The sequence below is a fragment of the Stegodyphus dumicola genome, chromosome 7, assembly GCF_044657685.1.
Source record: "Stegodyphus dumicola isolate Sdum_Otavi_A_Nest chromosome 7, ASM4465768v1".
Lineage (NCBI taxonomy): Eukaryota > Metazoa > Arthropoda > Arachnida > Araneae > Eresidae > Stegodyphus > Stegodyphus dumicola.
Window position 1 is genome coordinate 67,576,441 of NC_140774.1, and position 25,146 is coordinate 67,601,586.

At 30.0% G+C, this 25,146-nt stretch overlaps 1 protein-coding gene across 3 annotated transcripts in view; it reads right to left on the bottom strand.

Annotated features, from left to right (window-relative positions):
- Window positions 1-25,146, bottom strand: part of Nf1 (neurofibromin 1) — a 400,961-nt gene that overhangs the window by 54,120 nt on the left and 321,695 nt on the right. For all 3 annotated transcript variants that reach the window (XM_085820392.1, XM_085820391.1, XM_085820393.1), the window contains exons 48-50: window positions 24,719-24,859; window positions 18,914-19,040; window positions 7,243-7,330 (exon numbers count right to left, since the gene is read on the bottom strand). In XM_085820392.1, coding sequence (XP_085676518.1) covers window positions 7,243-7,330; window positions 18,914-19,040; window positions 24,719-24,859 — 356 coding nt within the window. The remainder of the gene's footprint in view (window positions 1-7,242; window positions 7,331-18,913; window positions 19,041-24,718; window positions 24,860-25,146) is intronic.

A 25,146-nucleotide genomic window follows, 5' to 3' on the forward strand; every position in this document is an offset into this window, starting at 1 on the left:
TTAAGAAATTTCATAGGCTGTAGACTACACTAGCTTTTTTTAGAAGACTGTTTATGAAGTTAATTGGAATTTCATTTCCTTATAAAATTTTAGTAAAAAGTAATCCTTGTTGTTATTGTTTGATTTCTGTGCATACTTTTTTAATTCTGATAATTTGGTTAAAAATGTATTTGCTAAAACTTTCTAGAGATGTTGGTGTTCTGATTTATAAGTTTAATTGTTAAAAAATTGAATTCTCTTTCTTTTATCAAATAGTCTTACTTCTTTCAAACGCTAAAGATCCAGTTAATCTACAATTGATTGGTTTTTATTTAAACAGTTGGGGTAGATGTTGCTAATTTCAATAAGATTATTATTGTTGAACTTAACAATATCATCAATATATTTCAATGTGTGTTCAAATTTAGTGTAGAAACTTATATTCTTTAGAATATAGAGGTTACATAAGAGAGTTAAATAAGAACTTCTCACTGGAATACCTTTTGTTTGTAGGTAAAGAATGTTTGCATGGTTGATAAAGCTATTGATAAGTGAGAAATAGAGATAATCTTTTCATTTTTGCATATCCAGGAAAAAATTTGGTAGCTCAAGAAGACATTCACAAATTTCATTAAGAGGGAGAGACGTGTATGAATTTCCAAAGTCACAGCAGTTGATATTGTAAATTTTTAGATTTTTAATTTTTTTCAATTTTTTGCAAATTGCTTTTAAGATTCTAACATTAGTTTTTATAAGCTTTATCAAAAACAAAATTACATATTTATTTAAGCAGATTTGTTAAAATATAATCAAAATTCTTTTTGTATTTATTTGTACTATTTGCAATAAATTTAAATTTGAGAGGATTTTTGTGAAATTTTGGAAATGCATATAAATTGGCAAATCTATTGTTTGCATTTTTTGGGGAAAAGCATACATTTTGTTACTACAGACCTTTCTTTATTTTTTGAAATACAATATAGTATTGAATTAGCAGCCCTTTTCAATAACAGAATTGCTAAATTTTTTTCTTAAAATACAATTTTTTCATGCTTTTTTTAAATATTGGTAAATTGCTATTTTAATTGCAAAAATCTCTGAAGAAAATTTTAATCTGATTAATTAATAAGGGTTTTCAGTTATAGATACTCTGTTTTGGAATATACTTCTTAGTAGTTGGCCATGACAAAATTTGTCAAACAGGAAAAATACATTTGTAATTTATTGCAAAATATTTTCAATAATTAATGTCCTATATATAACTACAATGCCCAATATTTAAACCTTTGGCAGCTTTGCAATTTAATAGAAAGTAAAAAGTATTGTGCTATATTAAAAGTATTGTACTTTATTCTTAATTAATAAAAATTTCAGCTAACAGGAAAAAAAGTTTTATAATATAATATTATACAAAACAATTTTTTTAAACAAAATATAAACATGCCTAGTATTTTCCTGCTTTAAGCTGCTTAAAATTATCATTAAAGACATAAAGTAAGAAATTTAATATTTCACAAAGACCAAAAATTTTTGAAATTCATAATTAATAAATTTCAAATAATCTTATACATGCAACAACAAATTTAATAAATGTAAAAACCAAAAGTTTTAAACAACCAATACCCAAATTCAAAAATATTTTAATTAAATTTTAAGAAAAAAGAGCATAAAAGAAAAGGAATTTAATTAACTTCAATGCCAATGCATCAGGGATAAGGAACATTGAAATCAATTGAAATCTCTTTTCTACAGAAATCCTTTCTTTTCTGTATCCAGAATTAGCTGATGAACTATTTCAATGTATTTTAATTATAATAGTCCACCAAAAATTCTGGCCATTCCCCAAAGAAAAAAAAAACAAAGTAAATTCTAATTAGATTCTTGTACCTTAAATAAAGAGTAAAAATTAAAATACTTCAGGGAAAAATATAAATCAAAATTTTACCTTTAAACATATATTATATAATCCAAAGAATCTAAACTTTAGAGAAATTATAAAACTTAATTAAAACTCATAATAAGTAATTAAAAACCTTGAGCACTTTCATTAGATATCAATCGAAGCTAGGAATAGAATATCACGCCTGTAGTGACTTTCAGGCTTGCCATTGGCGAAAGTAAAAAACCTTGGCGAGAAAGTAAACGCTGAAAAGGCTAAAATTTGGAACAAAAGATGGAATTTTGAAACCAAAAGAAAAACTTTGAAATACTTCAATGAAAATTTTTTAATTTTGACAAAGAAAAAGATTAGTATATTAATTGAAAGAAATTAAAGTAAGTTCTGACTCTTTTAAAACAAAAATGGGAATAAAGAACATCATTCAGTTTAAAACTTTAATTAAATTTTAGAATCAATTACTCTTTAAAAATATCAGACTCAAAAAGGTGTTTAAAAAGTGGACAAAAAGTTTTTAATAATTGTTCTGTAGATTTGAGTAGAAAAATCCATAAAGTTAAATTTTAATATTGTAATTTAAAATTACAGGAAAAGGTACAAAAAGGAAGTAAAGGAACTACTGTTAGAAAAGTAAAAAGTCTTTACATCATGAGGTTATCATGACGACATTGAAAATACATAAGACCCTTGTTTAGTAACAGAATAGTAATTAAAAGAAAAAATAGAAACCTATAAACCCTTTAAAACATCCTTCTTTATCCCTCTTTTATGGAGCTTTCACATAAAAATTTCATACTTTTAAAAAGTATTATAGACAAAAATTTTAACTTTTGTTTTAAAATTGTGTAAAAGAAAACAAACATGTTTAAAAAAGAAATTTATTTTGAAACTTCAAAAAATCTTACAAGAACAAAATAAAAAATTTCTTAATTACTTTAACCTAAATTGTCACCTAAATAACCTAAATTGTCAATCTTTATCTGTTCATTTAAAAATGAAATCCATTCTTCTTGTTTTAATTTGTGCAAAAAAATCAATAATTTTCTATTTGATATCTGGATGACAACTGAAAAAAATTTTCTCTATTGAAAGCACTGCAAGCGCATTTAGTCTTTCCAAATTAATAGTGCTTCTTAGAAAAATTTTCATTCTTTTCAATGTTGAAGAGCAGCGTTCTGCCTCTGATGCAGTCATGGGAACTGTCAAGAGAGTTTTTATCAGTTTCGTAATTTCACTAAGAACATCATATAGATCAGGCGTTCTCAACCGGTTGTACGCGTACCACTGGTGGTATGCAAGAGAAAAATAGGTGGTACATAAAGAAGCAAAGTATTTTTAACTATTTAATTCAAAAATTAAAACCCCAACATCCTGATTAAGTTTCCTTTCTAACACTCGTAAATTTATGCGATCCGAGCTTTGTTCGAGGTCAATAGCTGCCTACGGACTTTAACAAGAGGCGAATGATCTGTCTGCATGGCAGTTATCATGGCTCTTCCATCTTGTACGCTTCACTTAAATATTCTTTTAGCCTAGGACATAACAAAATTTGCCATAAATGATGTTTTTAAAAAGAAGTTAAAATACCACATAGTGATAGAAATGGATGCTGTATTTAACAGGAAATAAGAATAAGTTCCTATAAAAAAGATAATAGTATCTCGTTAATTCTCTTAGAGTTTACCGATTTATTAGCATGTCAGTACTTTATGTCACCATTTCCAGGTCCATGTTGCTCCACTTTCAATGAGAAAAATTTTTTACATCTGTTTGCTGTTTCTAACAGCAGGTATTTTGTCTTCTTGTTGCTTTGTATTCCCTACTTTTCTACACGATTTGAGAATATCGTATCGTTGTCCGTTTCTGAAGAACTCGCAATATATTGTGCATTTAAATATTTGTGAAAAAATAATAAAACAAACCTAGATTTTCAAAATGGAAAAATGTCTAATAGTGACAAAGCGGAAAAGTGATGATTCCCAAGTCATGGATGCAGGACAATCTACTAGCACTAAGAATACACAGAAGAAAAATTGTTTATAGAAAATATAATGAAAGTTATTTATCATTTGAGTTTACTTAGAATAGAGATGAACGGACTCTCAACCTGAATGTGTGACGTGAACTGTTATCGAGTCAAAGTATGAAACTATCGTTTCTAAAAAGACATCTCGATTCATTCTAATTTAAAAGATAAATCTGTAGAATATTTTAAGAGGAAATTTTGGGAGTTCAAAAATAGACAAGTAATAAAAGGTTTTGTTACTTCAAGTGAAAAAGCTTTGGAAGCTAGTTATGTGGTAAGCCTAATAATTGATAAGACTGGGTAGGCCCATACTATTAAAGAACACCTTTCATTACCAGATAAAGATATCGTTTTAACATTATACAACGAAAAAGCGACTAATGAACTTAATAATATTTCATTATCAAATGATACAGTAAGTCGACGAATTCATGAAATGGCAAATTTCATAGAAGAGACACTTACTCAAAAAATAAAACACAGTGAGTATTTCGCATAATGAACTTTGTTCAATTCAGATTTTCTTTCTTTCTTTCTAGCTCAAAGGGCATTAGCCCAGAACATCTTAACTTCATCTTGGCATTTTGCGTTGAAAACTTAAATGACCTTTTCACTTTTCAAATTGTTGCCACCAAATATTATCACCCTGTGTTGTATTTAAAGTAACTAAATAGTGAACAAACTGCATAAATGTATGTATGTTTCTTGCACTGTGATAAAACAATGGTATCTATCAAATTTTGAATAACGTAGTCCTCCATAAGAATATGGGCACCTGGAAGCCCTAATTTGGAATTTGTTTTATTATCGATTTCATATTTTATAACCCTTTAACGTTTTTTTTTAATTAAGAAACTCAGCAATTTCAGAGCGAGAAACGGCAACATTGTATGGAAAAAAAATTAATTTCATCGTGCAAGAATGCGTATCAGAAATTCTAAAGATATGCTTTTTTAAATATTTTGTGATATTGCTGTTGAATTAAATTTTATGGTTTAAGTGAGAAGAACATGATATTTAACAAATAAAGGTAACACACAAAACCGCTGATCTAGATTATTTTCCAAGATAAATTTCAGTAGCTCTATTAATTTGCAGTACCTCTGAATATCAGACCTACACAGAATACTTCAGTTTCAAGTTTTTCTTTGACAATCATTGGATATGCTTCAGTGGTCAGTACTATTTCTTCTGTAGGATGTTCATTCCTAAACCTAGCGAAGCATTTCTTGTTGAACAATTTAGCAGCTGCTACGTGTTTAGTGGAAGAATATCTGCCTATTATATCAATATATATGAAGTCACATATTTCCTTAGCTTCTGCCATCAGTGTCTTTGAAGAATTCTCACAGTACTTTGAGTTTCTTAATTCTAAAATAGCAGTTTTGAAATTTGATATACATATTAATTAACTTTAAACACACTAATTACTCTGGATTGCATTTGGTTGTATATTATTTTAACAAGAGGCATAAATCTAATAAAAAAGCTCTAACCAAAACTTGAAATTATCATCATTTAGGTATTTTAAAATTCCTGTTGCTTCTGCAATAGTTTGATTTGTATTTAATGGTGACTGAATTTCAGTAAGATAATTTTTTAAAGGTTGTAAATTTTCATGAACTCTGTTATGGTTCGTATGTTGAAGTTCCACCTTGTGGAGGAAGGATGTGGAATGCTAATGTCCATATGCTTCTTTAGAATGGACATATGTTGCGGTGATCTTGAGAAAAATGTTGGAATAGTCAGAATGTTAGAAAAAAATATTTTCACATTTCGGGAAATATTTGCTGCATTTTTCATTATTAAATTAAGTTGATGTGCATAACAGTGAATGAAATGTGCATTAGTATAAACTGCTTTTATTTTTGCTTGAACTCCTGCTTTTTTTGCCTTACATGACATTTGCACCATCAAATGTCTGAGCTATCAATTTTTGTTGATTTCCTTGAAGGATTATGTCCAATTGTTCTAAAATACATTTTGATATGCCATCTGCAGTTTGGTTATCAGTAATAAAGAATCCCCTGAAACGCTCAAATATTTCTCCATTCAATACATACCATAGAATAGAACAGAGACCATTTGAGTGTGTTCCGAAACATCTGTTGTGTCATCAGCCTTTAAAACTACAGAAATTTTTCTAATTTCCGTCTTTATCTTCCCATGGTAGATTTGAAATAGCCAGTCAAGCATCTCATTTTGAATGGTATCAGAAACACATTTGAGGACTGCACTAGTTTCTAAGAGATTCTTCAAATCTGAATCTAATTTAGATTCAAAATTTACTGGTATTCTAAATACGCCTGGATTTACTGAATTGTCTTTTTCATCATGTCCATGTAAGGGAGTTTTAAAATTTTCACAAAAGAAAATGCAGTTTATTATTTTGCACAAAATTTCAGGGTTCTTTTTAACCTTTATGTTATGCTCATTGACTGAAATTCTGTATCCCTCACTAAGTTACTCCTTAATATTAATGGTTCCTAAAACTGACAGTGAAACTACATTATTAATGTGCTTCTTTGACTCCTCATGCTTTTCAGTTTATTCTTTCATTTTCTGAAACCATCTTTTGTCCACGTTACATCACCTCCAAACATAAAGCAAAACAGAGCATTTTTTTATCTCACAACCGCAAAGCCAACTTTTCTGTTGGTACTGTAGTTCAGGAGGAGTGGCACTGCAGTCACTCTTCCACACTCTCCTTCCCTAATTTTTGAAATACTTATGTTCGACTCTTTGCTCAGAAACTCCAGTATCCCACCCTTTATATTAGAAATAAGAACAAATTATAACCCATGAACCCATTCAAAAGATAATTATATTTGTCAGTGAATCACCAAAAATATCCCTCCAAAATGTTAATTCCCACTCAAAACAGCAGGCGTAAAAACAAGACAAATTTCAGATGATCAAAATTAAGAATGTTCTGATGATTTTGGACAAAATTAAGGACTTTTAAGGACCAGAAACTGATTCCAAAACACCTAAGGACTTTTAAGGAGTCTTAAGGACTGTATGAACCCTGCTTATAGGCTTTCACTGCATGTATGTAATGTGTAATTTTCATTGCTCATAAAATATTGAATAAAATTTAATTTTATATCTTTAAAATTTTGCATTATGATCAATCCTTAATAAAGTACATACATGCATGATTTTCCTCCATACAAATTTCAATGCATTTATTTTAGAGAGATGTAGAGAAGAATTAATTAGTACAGAAGGCATATATACACAATTAAAACCTACACTGGAATAAAAATTTTACGAATGCAAAATAGTTTAATCTGTGAAAGATCCCTATAAAATAATATTATTTTAGATCATAATTTACCTTTTATGGGGTTTAGCTACAATCCCTAACAAAGTGTTTAAAACTCTAGTTGTCCTAGAAACTGTAGTTGGAGTAGGATGTCGGAAACCTAGAATAAAAAGCTATAATATGACATATTTAAAAATTTCAACATATGTTAAAAAAATTATATTTCACATTGCTAGCTATCTAAAATGCAACACCATGAAAGAAATAAGGCTTGAAATAGCACCATGCATAGCTGTGTAAATTTGCATTGCAGTGCATGTGTAAATCATATGCAGTAGTAAAGTCATTTAGATGCACTGTGAAAAAGAAAAACAGCAGGCATTTTCAGCACTGGAGCTGAGTGTTGTCTCAATGCTTCTTTGTGTCAGAATCTTTAGTATGCACTATAAAAAAATGGCAGTTATTTGAGCTAGATCTAGAGTTTGACGGAGAAAAAACTGAGATTTATAAATACTGAGGATTATCTTTTCGATAAATCAGTGCTCATATTAGATGAAATCAAGCCACACTGATACAAATATTGAATTGGTGAATGCAAAAAGGATAGGCAGAGCAACAAAAGTGATAGCATCAGCTTCATTACATCATCAAATGATAGGACAGGTATGCTGTGCATATGACAAAGACATATCACATAGTAATATTAAGAACCCTAATGTAAGGATTTAAGGTCTGCTGTATAACAAACTATGTCAGTATGTACACTACGAAAAAAAACTGGGACAGATCTCTATTTCCAGTTCTACTGAGTTGATTAACGAAATTCAACTTGCGTTCTTCCCATCTCGAAAGTGCGACTTAAGATATGTATTAGATTTATATATAGCGTTGGTCCAATATAGGTATTTTAACACAAAAATCAGACTTTTTTGGAAATAACATGCCAGTTTTCTTCAATAAAGTACAAAGTCCGAAATCCGGACTCGTTGGGACTTCAACGATTCTGGGTTTTTCCGGATATTAGGTCATCAGTTTAAATCTAGTAAGAAAGCATGCAGAAATTATACAATTAAAAATATGATACCTTGATTTATGAAATATGATCTAAACCGTATTAAAATTTACAAAAAGGAAAGCTTAATATTTATTTGTTTACCTTATTAAACATTTCTTTCAATGTAAGTTGTTTAAGTTGCTTCGTTTTTGGTGCTTATGCTTTCTCTTTAATTCTGTAGACAGACATAATCTCTTGTTCAGTTACGTTATTGAAGTCCTGTAACTGCTCTTTGGAAAATTCCGACTAACTTGTCAATCGAAATTTTCTCGTTTTCAGTAACTTCTCTGTCACTTTTTTGTCTTCTATCAGTAGTGGTATTTTCTGAATCTAGAACCATACTACAGATCGCGATATTCATTACTTTGACTGATGATTGAAAAGCATTGTCATCACAGTGAAAAACTTCTTTTACATTTATTATTTATCTTTATTTATTACCGCTTTTCCACACTTCTTTTCAAAACCTGTGAACTGAAAATTTCACCTTTGTTTTGCAATATCCGAAAACTGTCAAAATTTGCGGTTATCATCATCAAATTTAGCTATCCTTCACTATATATATTTGGCTATGAATCGTGAGCTAGGCAACTAACGACAAGTTCTAATTTAGAAGTCAAACAACAAAAATCAGTGCTATATTTTCAAATTTTCACAGGACTAGTTTCTATGGTTTTACCAAACCATCATCATCAGCTGCAAAAGCGCAAATGAACAAAATAAGATATAGTGATTAGATAGGAAAGACTGGACATGTGTCAAGCTACTGGCGCCATCTGTTGATGAAACCAGAACTAAAACATAATTTCTTTAAAGGCAAAGATGGATTGGAATTAGGGTTGTTAACTAGAACAAAAAGTTTTTTTTTTTTCTTAGTTTGACCAATGTAAATTAAACCACACTGGCAAAGAATCCTGTAAACACCCCAGGAATTCCAATCCGGAGTGGGGTCCTTGAGTATGGAACTCGGAATTTGATTGATGAGAACAACCGACCCAAAAATTAAATTTCTGTACAATACGTGCAACTTTATAGCTAATTGATGGAAAGAAGGGAATGACAACAGAATTTTTATAATCTCCTAAAACAAGAGTGTGCCTTTTGGTGTGTTGAGATAAGAATTTTTTACCTGTTAAAAAGCAGTAACACAGTTTCTCCCCCTTCTCTTCTTTGATTTTGAAGTAATTTATCATAAAGTAATACAGTCAAAAGTCATTAATTTGGACACCAATAATCCGGAATGATCTATAATCCAGATCCTCAAAGCTACAAACTTTCTGCGCATGCGTCTCTTTGACGCATGCGCGTAAGACCTTTACGGCTGCGAATTTGCGTGCGTGCGTGTGCAAAATACGTTTACAAATGCGCATTTAATGTATAACGGATGGTATAAGCTAAGCTAAAATTATCTAATTATCTATTTCAGTTATTGTTGCAGATTGCGTTGTTCCTTAATCTTCGAATTGGATCTGGCTTATTATTTTTTGCAGACTGTTAGAGCAATTTTATAAAAGTAAGCTTGAACTTTCGATTATGTCGAATAGAATTTCCGATATATATTTACTAATATGTAAAGGATCTACAAAGCGAAAGTATGTTTCGGAGTCCATTAAAAAAAAAGTGTAATTGCTGCAAAAAATAGATAAAGGCATATCCTTTGTTTATCTTTAACGCCGCAGCGCGCAATGAATTGGAAGTTGATCTATCAGCACTATCCTTATCTTCAGGGCAGATGTTTTTATTTTATTTGGCTTATAATTGCTTGCTGAATGTATTATTTCATCTCGATATACTCCGTCTTTGATATGATTTAAATCAAACACCTCGTCATTATAATTCGCTTCCGATAGCGAAGAAAGTGACAGAGGTTATTGAAAACGAAAAAATTTCGATTGACAAATTAGTCGGTATTCTCGACACATCAATTATAGGACTTGAACAGCGGAACTTTGTAACTGAAAAAGAAATTATGTCTGTTTACAGAATTAAAGAGAATGTATTATCACATAAAAAATGAAGCAACTTAACTTACATTGAAAGAAATGTTTAATAAAGTAAACAAATAAATATTTTCTTTTTGTAAATTTTGATACACTTTAGATCATAATTGTTCTTTATTTCGTAAATTACGGTTTCATATTTTTAATTTTATAATTTCTGGCTGCCTTTTTACCAGATTTAAACTGATGATCTATAATCCGGAAAAATCGATAATCCGGAATCGCCGAAGTCCCGATGAGTCCGGATTAACGACTTTTGACTGTATATGCATTAAATAACGCAAAGTGTCATTCAGTAATATAATTTATTTTTACCGATATTTTTATATTTCTTGTCTGAGTTTTCTTTGGGTGTTAGCAAGAGGAGAAGATTGTAATGTTTTAATTAAGAAAATAATTAAAACATTACAGTTTTTTAACTAACACAATTACAGTAATGTTTATTGAAGCAATCAGTACTGTGTAATCACCAGTGATTGAATAATGTTAAAATACATTGTTTATACGGAAATTTGCTTTATCTTTGTGTTATAGTTTTTATTTTAACACAAACTGAAATTTGAATTATTTCCTGAATCATTAGTCAGGTGAATATTCTAACATACAAATTTTCATAGAAAATTATTTCTTCGAGTATATTATAAAGAGCTCATTTAAATTTATTATTTGTACAAATTTTAGTCAAATGTAGCATGTCTCAGCTAATGATTTATCAAAGCCTACTCGTTACCTGTGGTAATAAATAAGTGTGAAAGATATTGTCACATTAGCGAACATGACTATCATTGATGCTTAGTTCAGTAATTTCATAATATACTGAGAAATGCTGGGAACTTTCAGAAGTGGGCATCTTAAAAAATGATGGGCTTCATAAGAAATTTACATGGTTTTTATTATTTATTTATTTTTTAGTTAAGAATGAAAAATTGATTTTTAGATTTTCATGTGAAAGAATTCTGTTTAATTATAAAGTTAGACACTTAAAAAATCGAATCAATAGTATGCAATTATCTTTTTATTACACATATTACTATATATTTCTAATGCACTATGTAAATGTCAGTGTTAAACAATTGAGATACTATTGTTAGGGCAATCTTTTCTTGTACATGAAAAATTTTGATACTTTCTGATAATCCGTATCACAGCTTCAACTTATGCTAAAATTGCAAGAGTTATACACACGATAATAGCAAACTATAACTATGCATACTACACACATGCATTTACATGCTTTATATTTAATCTTCATTTCTGAATACTATTCTGTTGGATGAAAAATATGTGAATATTGACCCCATATACAGTCAAAAGTCGTTAATTCGGACACCCATAATCCGGAATGATCTATAATCCAGATCTCAAAGCTAAAAACTTTCTGCGCATGCGTGGCGTTCACGCATGCGTATAGGCATTTACGCGCGCGTAAGACCTTTACGGTTGCGAATATACATGTGCACATGCGCATAATATGTTTACGCATGTGCGTTTAATGTATAACGGACGGTATAAGCTAAAACTATCTAATTATTTATGTCGGTTAATGTTGCAGATTGCGTTGTTCCTTAATCTTCGAATTGGATCCAGCTTATTATTTTTTGCAGACTGTTAGAGCAATTTTATAAAAGTAAGCTTGAACTTCCGATATGTCAAATAGAATTTCCGATTTATATTTACTAATACGTAAAGGATCTACAAAGCGAAAGTATTTTTCGAAATCCATTAAACAGAAAGTTGAATTGCTGCAAAAAATGAATAAAGGCATATATCCTCTGATTATCTAATCATTTCGAAATATGTTTATCAATTTCACACTGCTTTGCGGGGGGAGAGAAACGACACGGCGCTCAATGAATTGGAGGTTGATCTGTCAGCACTATCCTTATCTTCAGAGCAGATGTTTTTATTTTATTTGGCTTATAATTCTTTACTAAATGTAGTATTTCATCTCGATGTATTCTGTCTTTGATATGATTTAAATCAAGTTCCTTGTCATTATAATTCGCTTCCGATAGTGAAGAAAGTGACTCAGAGGTTATTGAAAACGAAAAAATTTTGATTGACAAATTAGTCGGTACTCTCGACACAGCAATTATAGGACTTGAACAGCGGAACTTTGTAACTAAGCAAGAAATTATGTCTGTTTAATAGAATTAAAGCGAAAGTATTATCACATGAAATGGAGCAAATTAAACAACTTACATTGAAAGAAATGCTTAATAAAGTAAACAAATAAATATTTAGCTTTTTCTTTTTGTAAATTTTGATACCCTTTAGATCATAATTGCTCTTTATTTCATAAATCACGTTTTGATATTTTTAATTTTATAATTTCTGCATGCCATCTTACCAGATTTAAATTGATGATCTATAATCCAGAAAAATCGATTATCCGGAATCGCCGAAATCCTAACGAGTCCGGATTAACGACTTTTGACTGTATATATATATTTTGTGTGTGTCCTAAAATTTCTTGTTTCTTATAAAATGCTTATTTGAATTACTACTTGTGAACAGAGCAGTAAATCTGAACCATAAATTAACCAAACAAACATTTTGCCAATTTTCACAGGTTTGCAGAAAGCACCAATTTTTAATAATGTTAAGTTTAAATGATATTCTATATTTTTGTATTAATTTTTCTATTCTATTTTGTTATTTCTATTATTGTGCTATCAAATTTTTTTGTAGGGATTTCAACTGGTTAGTACGTTATCATCATGCAGAAAAGAAGCTTAAAAAACAATTTTTTTAAGCGTTTTCAAGCTTAAAAAAATTGCAGCTGAAGGATTTCATGGAAGGTCAGTCAAACTGGTTTTACTTAATTATAATTTAATTTTGGATGAAGAAGCCTCAAATTTATTTATCAGAAGTGTCTAAAAGTCTTCTAAATTAAACGTTGCTTGTTTTTGAAATATTTCATGACATTCATTCTTTGAATTTTTTTTTTTTTTTTTTAATTTACTAACTTACGTCCATGCACATAATTTTGCATTTAATGCCAAATCTTAAATATAGTAAAATGTTAAAATAGTACATTTCACTTAAAAATGTGGTTGTGGCAGTAAATTTTCTGTTACATTTAATCATATCTATAAACACTGGTATACATCATTTTTCAATGATCTATTTATTATTTTGCGTATTTCTTTTGCAACCAAGATCTGGCATAGGACTTGCTTTTCAAACTGATAACATAGTGTGATAACGAAATCTATCTAATAGTTAAAACTTACTATGAAACATGTCACATTTAATAAATTATTCTTTGATATAAATTTATTCATGTGTTCAGTATGTCTCATCTCTTAAAACTGCTAAAGTAAATTTTATGTACTTGCATTTAGGAATTTTGACTGTATCAGTGTAATTTTGTTAATCAGTTATTTTAACATGCAAGGGGAAAAATTCATACATAGCTCTATATTTAAAATTAGTGAATTAAATTCCCTAAGAAAGAGGGAAGTTTTGTTGTTATACAAGTCAATTGAGTTTAATTTTAAAATATGCCACATTAAGGTTACTTTTGGACCTAATTTAAAATTTTCATTTCTTTAACATTTCCAATAATTGTTATTCAGAAAGTTATTTTAATTCAGATATTGCGTACTTTTCCGTTTAAATAGCGCAAATCTCACCAAACAGACTTTATTGGCGACAACATACAGTATACACATAAAAAATGTTAGATCTAAGAATTTTTTATTTTGAAGGCATAAACATTTTAATATCATTTAAAATTTTATAAAAAGCCAGTAAATAAAGACCATAAATTTGTAAAAAGACATTAATTTAAGAATTTACTATGCTTTCATGGTTCAACATCCTGATTCGGAAGTTCACATCACGTGACTTTAAGTGATCTCATCTTGTGTAAACTACACTACAAAATCTAATTCTCTTCGTAATTATCTACATTAATTTGAAGTTAAATCTTAATTTGGAATGCAAGAATTATTTCAATTCGTACGAATAACTTACTCACAAATTATGTAAAACCATAGTGCTTTACTTTGCTAATGCATTCTCATTCTAATTGATGAATTTAACTTTTGACTTTGCCTTTTCTATATTTTCGCCTTCGGGTGAGCGGTGTGATTGCATCCTAATTGACTTAATTACCGCAAATAGCCTTAGAGCCTGTCTGATAAAAATTCTATGTAATTGTATGCCAGTATTGAAAGAAACAAACAATCTGAAAAGAAATGGCTGCGACTTGTTTTGAAAATTAGGCATAAAAGGTTATCAGCCAGGATATTCCGTTTGGCATCGGTTGTGCCATTTTTGGCGAATTTATCGCCTGCACCGGCAAAATGGAAAAGTACTGAAATTAGAAATTTACTTAAGGTTTAAAATATCTTTTACTAAAATTAAGAGATCTAACTAAATGGTAAATATTTGTGAGTGTTACTTTAGCTTTAATATAGGCAAATTAGTTAAGAACAATTAAACGTAAGCAAGATTTAGTACTTAAGAAAATTTTAAACATAAGGTTTAGCACAATTTTGATTTCAGTTAAATAAATACTGGATTAAAAATATGATTTTTAAAAGTTTCATCTTGTTATTGATTTCTTAAAATTACATTTTATGAATAATTCATTAAATATTTTATATAGAGTAGCACATTTTGCATAGTGTAACAAAGCCATAAATCTGAAAGTTTGATGCTTGAGTATTCTTAAACTGTATTTCTTGTTCTTGTCGCCATCCAAATTGTGCAATATTGAAATATTGAAATTCTTAATTTGTAAAATTGTAAAATCTTTGTTGACCTTTCTTATTCTTTCTCAGATTATCATCTCAATTTTTTTTTTTAAAAATGTTTGGATAAAATCACTAAATACTAATTTAGAATTCTCTGCTTTCAACCAAATGGACTGACCGGCTAGTTTTCTGGATTTTGGACTGTAAATGGTTACCTTGTTGCATTTAAAAAAAAATTTCAATGAAAATATCCACTCTAAAACAAATATTCATTTCGTAATTTGTTGAGCTTTACTGTCTAAATATCCTTAATAAATTTTCTGAACAAAGTTGCAGCATCATATGCTGATCTGTTTCCATAATAATAATTATATAACAATAGGAAAATTTCTAATTGATCCAAAACAATATTTGTACAAGGAGTACACTTATTCATTTCTTGAAAGAGAAAACTATTCTAGAAACTAGTCTAGAAAAATCTATTAAGTATACACAGTGAATCTCAGATACGAGGCTTTAGCTGTATTATGAACAAATTCGGCTTTTTAAATAAATAAATGAATAAACAATTAAAATTTATAATAAGACATACACAATTTTGTCAGTTTTGCTTAATAATCTTTTAGATAATCGCTCAGAACCAAAATACAGATAATTAAATCGAGATTAAACTTAAAACTCTTCTACACCTTCTCTTTTCAAAAATCTGAAGAAAATTTTTAAAAAATGCTATGTAATTGTATGCCAGTATTGAAAGAAACAATCAATCTGATAAGAAATGGCTGCAATTTGTTTTGATAATGACGCATAAAAGATTACCAGCAAGGATATTCCATTTGGTATCAGTTGCACCATTATTGGCGACTTTATCGCTTGTGCCGGCAAAACGGAAAAGTACCAAATATTGTAATGATATCAAAATTTCTTACTTTCTGAAAGGTAATCCAAACATGAAACAAGAAAGGAAAAAATTAAAATCTAGAAGTATATTTATTTGATAGCTCTACGAAATAAAAAATCTGATGTGTACACCACGACTTCCTTATACGGAATATTAAATTATACGCATTTTTATTGCATTTCATTTAAACTTACTGGATGAATTATATTTATTTTGTCGATAGTGCATAAACCACAATAGAATAAATACACTCTTTAACATTCACTATATTTGATTACCATAGTGACACTCTGGCCCTAGGTTCACTTGACAGCATTACATTTCATTCGTATTTTGCTCAGAATGCACAAAATTTATATCATCTTAAGAATTATCTAATCGTTGCTACATATTCTATTCAAATCTAAAACGATGTATAAAAGAAATTAAGCAAACAACAACAATAAAAAAGAAAAAGAAAGAAAGAAACAGTTTTTTACAGACAATTCAGTATTTCTCATTCAATTAATTCAGTTTTCACTTCACGACAAGGCAAAAATACATAAAAACTCAAAATATCTGTATTGAAAATTATGAAGTAAATCTTAAAAACTTATTTCCTTGAATAAATTCCAGAATGAATTAAGCATGATTTAAATCTTAATAATAAAAGAAGCCGTGATCTTTGTTTTTGCAAAGCTTACTTTCTCTAAATTGGCAACAAATCTACTATTCTGCTGTTTCAAACGTAAACAAATATTGCCGACTTTGTACTGTACTTCGAAACTACGACTCGAATTATTCCAAACTGCCAAGTTTTGTAAAAAATCGCACTAGTAGTATTTTAAAAATTAACTCTCAAAATTTTAGCCCCTCAATGTTAATTGAATTTTGAATATATATTCCTCTTTTTTTTATTAAACTTATTTGGTTCTTCCTGGCACATTTCGAAATTTAGAATCATTCCAAATAAAATTTGCCCATTTTTTATGATTTATTTTTTAAAATTTGTATTTTATGTAATTTTTTTGAAAAAATGTTGAATTATAATCTACAATATTTTTATATTCATCTTAAAATAGATCTATTTCTAAGCATACCTGCAAAAAATTAAGAGTTTTTTTATTCAAAATTTCCGAGGATATACGTGAATTAATATATTGGCGCATTTTGAAATTTGGCATATTTGAGGAAAGGGAAAATAACATCAGATGTGGTTTAGGCACTTTGTCAAAATGACTGAAAGTATGAACGATGTGTCTTTTTTTCCAATCATGCACAATGTAAAAAGGGAAAGGAAAATAGGTTGCCTTATATTAAGAAGTTTGCCAAGTGAATTATTCTTGTCGCAAACTTGAAAAAAATGCACCAAGCTAAATTTGAGTCATTGAATCTAAATATGGAAAAAATTGGCATGTCATGTCAGAAAGAATCCGACTTTGTATCAAAATACCTATATTAGAACAATGCTATATATTAAATCCTAAGTCGCGTTTTCGTCACCTCCAAAGCGTAATTTGAATTTCGGTAATTGGCCCAGTAGAATGGAAGATATAGAATTGTCCTCTCTTTTTTAGTCCAAACGAGCTTTTTGTCCCTGAAGGACTATTGTTTTCATTTTGTGAATTTGCGTTGGAACACTATAAATGGTATATCCCTTTTCAAATCATTGCCACCAAATACTATCATTCTGTATTATATTTGAAAACATTAAATAATGAAGAATCTGCATAAATGTATGTGTTTCTCACATTGTGATAAAACAATGGTACTTAGAAGAGCAAGCCAACTTTCATTGACGTAATTCTACTGCGAATATGGGCATCTGAAAGCCCCAATTTGAAATTTCGAATTTGTTTAATTATCGATTTCATATTTTGTAAAACTTGAACAAATTTTTGATTAACAAACTCAGCGATTTAAAAGCAAGCAACGGCAACAGTCTACGGAGAAAAGAAACCTTTTCATCTCCAGCGCGCGGAACTGTGTATCGGAAATTCTAAAGATATGCTCATTTTAAAATTATTCTGCGAAATTATTGTTGAACTGAATTTTATGGTTTAAATGCAAAAGAACATGATATTTAATATATAAAGGTAACACACAAAACGTTAAAGAAACGGCCCTTTGGACATAATTTAAAGTCTGAAACTTTTCAGAAATCTCCCCCCCCCCACACGCTGTGTTGTCTACAGAAGAGCAAGGCATACATTGTTATGATTCTTATTGTACAGGCATGCAGCTGCAGTGGTGCACTGAATGCCAGACATGGACAAGAAAAACCAACATTGTCTTTTCAAAAAGGACCAAAAAGGACCAACATTGTCTTTTCAGATGAATCTTGAGTCTTGAATAAGATAACATTGGTTTTTATCCAAGTTTGGTGGAATTACAGTAACCAGCATTATACACTGTCATACCAGTCCATCACTTGGAGTCAAGATTTGGGGTGCCATTGCAATTTACTCCTATACCAGCCTAAAATGCATCAACTATTATCTTTAATATTTGTTACCTACATTTCTAAAGTTTTAAAATCTATTGTCCTCAAGTCATTTAACTGGAAGACTTGCCTGTTGCCAAGTTTCAGCATGGTAAATGCACAATTTCACATGGCATGCAAAATATATTAATAACTCTTCATTGAGCATCAGGTCAATATTACAATCTTGTCTTTTTTCTCCTGACGACACCCACAGAGAATGTCTGAATAAGGACAGGCAAATGAAGGGCCTAGCATTCTCCAACTACATCTATGGCAGATAAACATTGGCAACATGTGAAATGATGTAACCCATGAATATATCCAAAGCCTTTTTCTTTTATTGTTACGGCATATCAAAAGTTATTGCTATCCATAGCAGTTACACAAATACTGATTTCTTTGCATTCTGTTAGTTGAATTATTTTAAACAACTAACCCTTATAGCATTTGGCTTGGACACCTCTTTTGCTCTTCATGGTGTTGCATGAAGTGGCAACATATTTCTAATTTTATTTCAATTATTAGTTCAAATTTATTTACAGTACTTTAGATGTCAAATGCTTCATGTATCAACAGATTAATTTTATATAAAAAAATTAGAAACATCATTGTATCTACCTTTGATCAAATGTCCAACTAGAGCAAAATGAAAGTTTGATTTGAAACTCAGCCCAACTGAGTGATCCAGCTGCTTAAAATGCCACTCTAAAGGTTCTCTGCTGGACATCATAATATATTCCAGTGTCTAAAAATTTAAAAATCAAACATTATATTCATAAATTTTATTCACAAAAATTGAAAACATTCATGAAATAATATACATAACTGGGCCATGGAAATCATCTCTTTTTATATGGATGATGATAGCGAATGAAATTTAAATTATGTATGAAAAAATAGTACACAAATCTATCTGGACTATGCAAATCAGCCCTTATTTATATAATAAAAATAGTGGCTCAGTTTTCAGATAATATAAATTTCCTGATATTTATGTTTCAGAAATTTTAAATACATGACTTAATACTGCAATTATATACTTTTTATTGATTTGAGTAGCATTATCAGCTGTCTTATATTATAAGGTATTTCTCCCACTTTCCTAGCGTGCCTTCGTGGTGTAGTGGTCAGCACACTGAACCGGTATTTCAGATATCTGTGGTTTGATTCCCGGGCAAAGATGATTACTATTTTTCCTCTTGCCGGTTTTTTCAAAAAATCCTAATGTCTCTACAATATATTTAACTGGTTTTAAGCAAATGTGTACACATTTGATTATGGAAAAAAACAAAACAAATTCTGTCTGAGGAAGATATCACTGCACAGAACTTAGAGAATAATTGTTTTTATTTAGTTTAATAAGTTTTTAATTTATGACAAGTAAAACCAGCCTTTTTATTGGAATCTTAATATTTTCATGGTGAATGTTTTTTCATTTGCCCCTCTCGCTGCATAATTTTTTGTTAATAGGTTCAACAATTGCATATTTTTATTACATATCTTAAACCTACATATATTTTAGAGCTAAAATATGCAAAAATTTTTTGTGAAAGAGATTTTTTTAATATATATAAAAAATAAAACAGACACACACACACACACACACACACACACAAAAAAAAAAAAAAAAAAAAAAAAAAGGAATTTCTGCGAAATCATGGGTTGCACAAATTTTGCTACTTCTTTGTTGCCTGTGGAAATTTGGATTTATGCAGCAAGAGAGTTAATCGTAAAGCTTTTAGTACATGTGAATATTTGATGTTTAAAGATTAAAAAAAAAAAATCTACTTTTTCTTCACTTTTCAAGCCTTCCTCTCACAAGAAAAACATTATTTACAGATGTGCCAACCAAACAAAATGAAGAATCAGAGATTTTTTTTTCCATGACAAAAATAATTTTAACACAGTAAAAATATACAAAAGGAAATTTTTTAATAAAAACTATAAATACTTTCAATTTGCACATGCAACTGAAATCAACATGTTCTAAAGGTAATATGAACAGAAATACTCATGTATTAAAAAGTACTTTTATTATTGGAAGTAGCATATTCTGTTTTCTTTGAGAATCATAATCATAATCTTATGGAAACTGCAACATAGGCCTGTTTCTGCTATAAAATGGTTTTCAAGTATGTCAGCATTCAGACTAGATCTAAATTTACTTTTAGTAATTCAAACTTAATTAGTTTGTTTTAATATTGTTACGAAATGTCCAGGCATGGTAAGATGGCTTCCCCGCAAAGCAGTTTTAGGGTTGCCAGATTTTCACATAATTACACACAATTATTACTATAATTTAATAATAAGACAAAACAAAGTTTAGTTTTACAAAATTTAGGGAAAAAAAAAGAAAGAGGTTAGTTTTACAAATTATGTCTTTAAACAAATTACTAACACTGAATGAAATACATAAAATAATGGAATTCTTTGTTTCAGAACTATACTAGGAATGAATCATGGCACAGTAGAAAGTATAAAAGATAGCAGTAAAAAGAAACAGAGAAAAGCAGCAAAAAGTAGTAAAAAGCTCTAGTTTGAAGATGGAAACATACATAATAATTCATGAGAAAAACTTATAATAACTGGCAATATGTTTCTCTTGTTGAATATTTAAAAAAAATATTTTAACTTTTAATTCTGAGAGACCTCTAAAGCAGCTCTATGTACTTTTTGTTGCATTTTTCTGAGACCTGCTAATTAAACTCTTTACTATTGACGAAGTTACTTTATTATTCTCAGACTTATTTTTAACAATAGAAGTAGGAGCCATATCTTAATTTACTTTAGGTATTTTATGAATTTCTATAGAACCTTTAACCCTAGAAACACTTCTTCTTCAAAAACTATAAGAAGTGGGCTTCATTACTAAATGAATAAATACTTCTGAAAAGATAACCAATTCATACATACGTTTCAAAATTTTCTTATTTCAGTATTATGAAGTTGTTAGAATTGTTTCAATCTTTTACTGATTTCAAAACTCTTTTGATCATAGTATTAAACAATCACAACAAATTCCTTTATATTTATTGGTTAAGGAGTTTCATCTGCAAATCTGAGACTTCTTTTCTCAAGACATTTGTAGCACAAGTCTTGGAGCCTTGTCTGCATCCAGAGATAAAACAGTTCAGTCAGAGAAATTTCATTTTGCATTAAAGTTTTAATAATCAGCTCTGTTAAAGGCTGTCAGATATCCTTCCAAAGTGGGGTCACGAAGTAAATAACACTTAACTGCTGAAGCCACAGAATTTAGGGCAACAGGCACTGGATACAGTTTTTTGCTTCTGTATCTAGTATCATTACATCCATCCACAAAAAGATGCTATTTTAATGCAATTAGCAAATGAAGAATTATTTGTTGATGAAACACTTTCACATCTGAAAATTTTTAAATAATGAAAATAGCCAAATATTAAGGCAAACTTTTAAAAATCACCAGAAATTATAGGATTAAGAGAAACCTGGGCGAAATAAATCAAGTTGGTGGGAGTGGTATTAAAAATCAGGAATCTTTTGCCTAAATCAGAACTGGCATGCCTGTATTAATAGTCCTTATCACAATCATTTTCATAGTTATTCAGTACAGATGCAAATTTATCCACAGAATTTGGCAAATTTAAGAAATGAATTAAATTACAAATTGATAACACCCCCACTCTCCCCCCAAAAAAGGCGTGAAGGACATTTAATAAAATTTTTTCTCCCTTCCCAACTTTCTTACAAAATGGAAAAATAACAGCAGAAAATGAAGCATATTTAAAATTATTTTTATTCTCTAGATTCATAATCAAAGTAAAAAGAAAAAGTTTTAGCTTTATTTAGCAAATCTGCCAAAAACAATAACTTACCTTATTTCATAATGATTTACTAAATTTCATAAATAAAAAAATAATTTGAGGAAAATTAATTCTTTCAATAAAGGCTAAAATATTTCAAATCCTGATGTTAGAAAACTCATGAAAACATTAAAAAAAACCCAAGAAATATTAATCTGGCTGTTTAAACCATTTGCCACTGGATAGTCAAATTTTCTTTTGGGGGAGGATCATAAGTACCATTCTTTAGACATAATTAATCAAGGTTGATAGAACTCAAAAATGCCTTTATTAACAACAAAAATTAACCCTCTGAGCGCCATGAATGGCTTTATCCAGTTATCAGTTTTTTTTTTTTTTTTGGCCACTTGGCATATATTAGTTTATACACTGGTCATAAAAATTAAAGGATAATGAAAAAAGTATGCTTTTTATGTTAATGTTGCAACCGATGGCCAAAACTTAATCATTTATGTTAATTAAATAGAATTGAACCCAAAACTGCAATTCCGTGTACACATTAGTGATGAAAATTCAGCAATTGACAATATGGTGCGCAATGGACGCATGTTGAAATTCCGGTCTGTAGTGTTATTTAAAAGGGATGTGGTTTCTGAGAGTAATCAGTATTCAGTAGTTATGGCTCAAAGTCTTCATTTAAGTGAAGGTCAAAAGTAGTGAATAATTGGTAGAATCGAGAGAGATTAAACATAAATGGAGGTGGCTCAAGATTTGAATATCCTTCAAGGTGTCATATCAAAAGCTGGAGCCACTTTTTAAGCACTGGATCAGTTGACAGATAGCTTGGTCAAGGGCAACAGCTACATCGGAAGATCATTTTCTGTCATTGCTGGTTTGAAGAAACCATTAAGTGATTACAAGAGATTTGCTTTTAGACCTTTAGGCAGCCATGGAACTCAAATTTGTTGTTCTAATGCTGTACAAAGGCTAAATGAGCAAGGAAACCAATGAATTTCAACCCACTCACTCCAGCTTCCAGAGGGGCCCGTTTACACTGGTGCCATTATCATATTCAATGGAGCCAAGACAAGTGGGCCTAAGTATTGTTTATTGATGAGCCCAGATATAGTCTTAACAGTGATTGTAGACGTGTTTCGATCTGGAGAGAGGAAGGAGCATGCAACTCACCTTCCCTTGTCCATGAAATATTCCATTTCTGTGACCACAGTTTAATGTTTTGGGGATAAATCATGACAAATGCTCACATCCAGCTGCATATCTTACAAAGAAGTTCTGTAACCACTTGGAGATATCTAGACAAAGTACTGGAACCCCAAGTTAGAATATTTAGAGGAGTTGTTAGCCCAGAGTATTTTGTAATGGCTGACAATGCTTTGCCTCATCAAGCATATGTGGAATTAGAATGCTTGCAAACAGAAGATACCACTAGAAAGGACTGGCCAGCTTACTCACCTGACTGAGCATGTGTGGAATACCTTAGGGTTCCGAATTTCAGCCAGCAAAATTCCTCCCTGGATCCTTCAGGAGCTGAAAAAGGCATTCTTAGAAGAATGGTGTGCAATGCCACAAGACTTGATTAACACTTTGATAAAATCTATGAAATCAACATGTGAGGTATACATATCTGTCCAAGGTGACCATACAACATATTAACCTTTTCGTCGTCCATAATGAGTCTAGTGCGTTCAAATGAAACTTCTGCAGGGCGGCCATAATGCACTTCAACCATTTTTCTACATTTTAAAAGTTTTAAACGTTTAAGACGCTTTGTAAATGTTTACTTGTTTGAGTTTTTATTTTTGTTTATTCTAATACCTCCTAGAGGGCAGCACTAATCAAGCATTCTATTTCAAATTTAATTTCCACCAGATTTTATGAATATTTGGTCAATTTTGCATAAGATACATGACAGTGGAAGACGGCTTCAATGTCTACTTGGCAGAAAAATAGAAGAAATGAGGAGTTATGTCTTTTAGATTATAATGATGGTGATTTATCAGATTCAGATAATGATGAATTTTCAATTACATCACCAGAAAATGAAAATGAACAATATAATCTAGCTGATGCTAGAACAGGGACTGGATTTTGAATACGATGTCTTCTCCACCTAGATTTTCCTTCCTTGGAAAATCCACAATAACTCAAAATGTTCTACAAAATGATCCTTCAATGCCTGGTTTTTTAAAATTATATTTCGATAAGAATCTGATAAATATTATCATCGAAGAAACAAATTATCACAATCAGCAGTTTATTAGCAGCAACATTCTAAAAGAAAATTCTCATGTACACAAGTGGAAGGATACAGATGGAGGAAGAAATAAGGGTATTTTTGAGTTTGATTTTATTACAAGGCATTGTACAAAAACCTGCAGTTAAAAGTGGTACTAGTCCAAAATACAATTTATTGAGACATCAGTTATCTCCAAATAGTACAGAGGAAACAACACTGTATGCAGCCAAAAAAAGAGGACCACTGGAGAGAAATTTTTGTGGACAAGAGAGGACAGCGAAAGGGTTAAAGAAAAAAAATTCAATGAGAGGTGACTTAGAGGGTTAAATGAAACCTTAGACCTCTTCAACCCTTTAAAATTTGCTAAATAACAAATGTTATACTTACATTATTCTCAAAAATTCCCTGAGAATCAAGGGTGTGTAAATTTTGTTCTAACAGTGCCAAACCTGCAGCATACAAAGCCATATCATCTAACTGCAATACAGATATAGATACCCAAAAGAGAGCTCTGTGTATGGGCGATTCCTTGGAGAGGAAAACATACATTAGTATATTTCAATTAAAATAAAATACAAGTGTTAAGATTCTTTATAAAATATCATAGAAATATTAAAATCATATAAACATAGAATGAATAACGAACACACTTCACAGTAATGTAAAAATCAATCTTCACTCTTATAATTCAACAACATAGCTAATGACTACTGTAAAATAATTACGTGTGATTGGAATTCTTTTCATATATTCTCAGTTACCACAAAGTTATCTCAATTTCAATTTAGGTATTTAATTACGGAAAAGATATATAC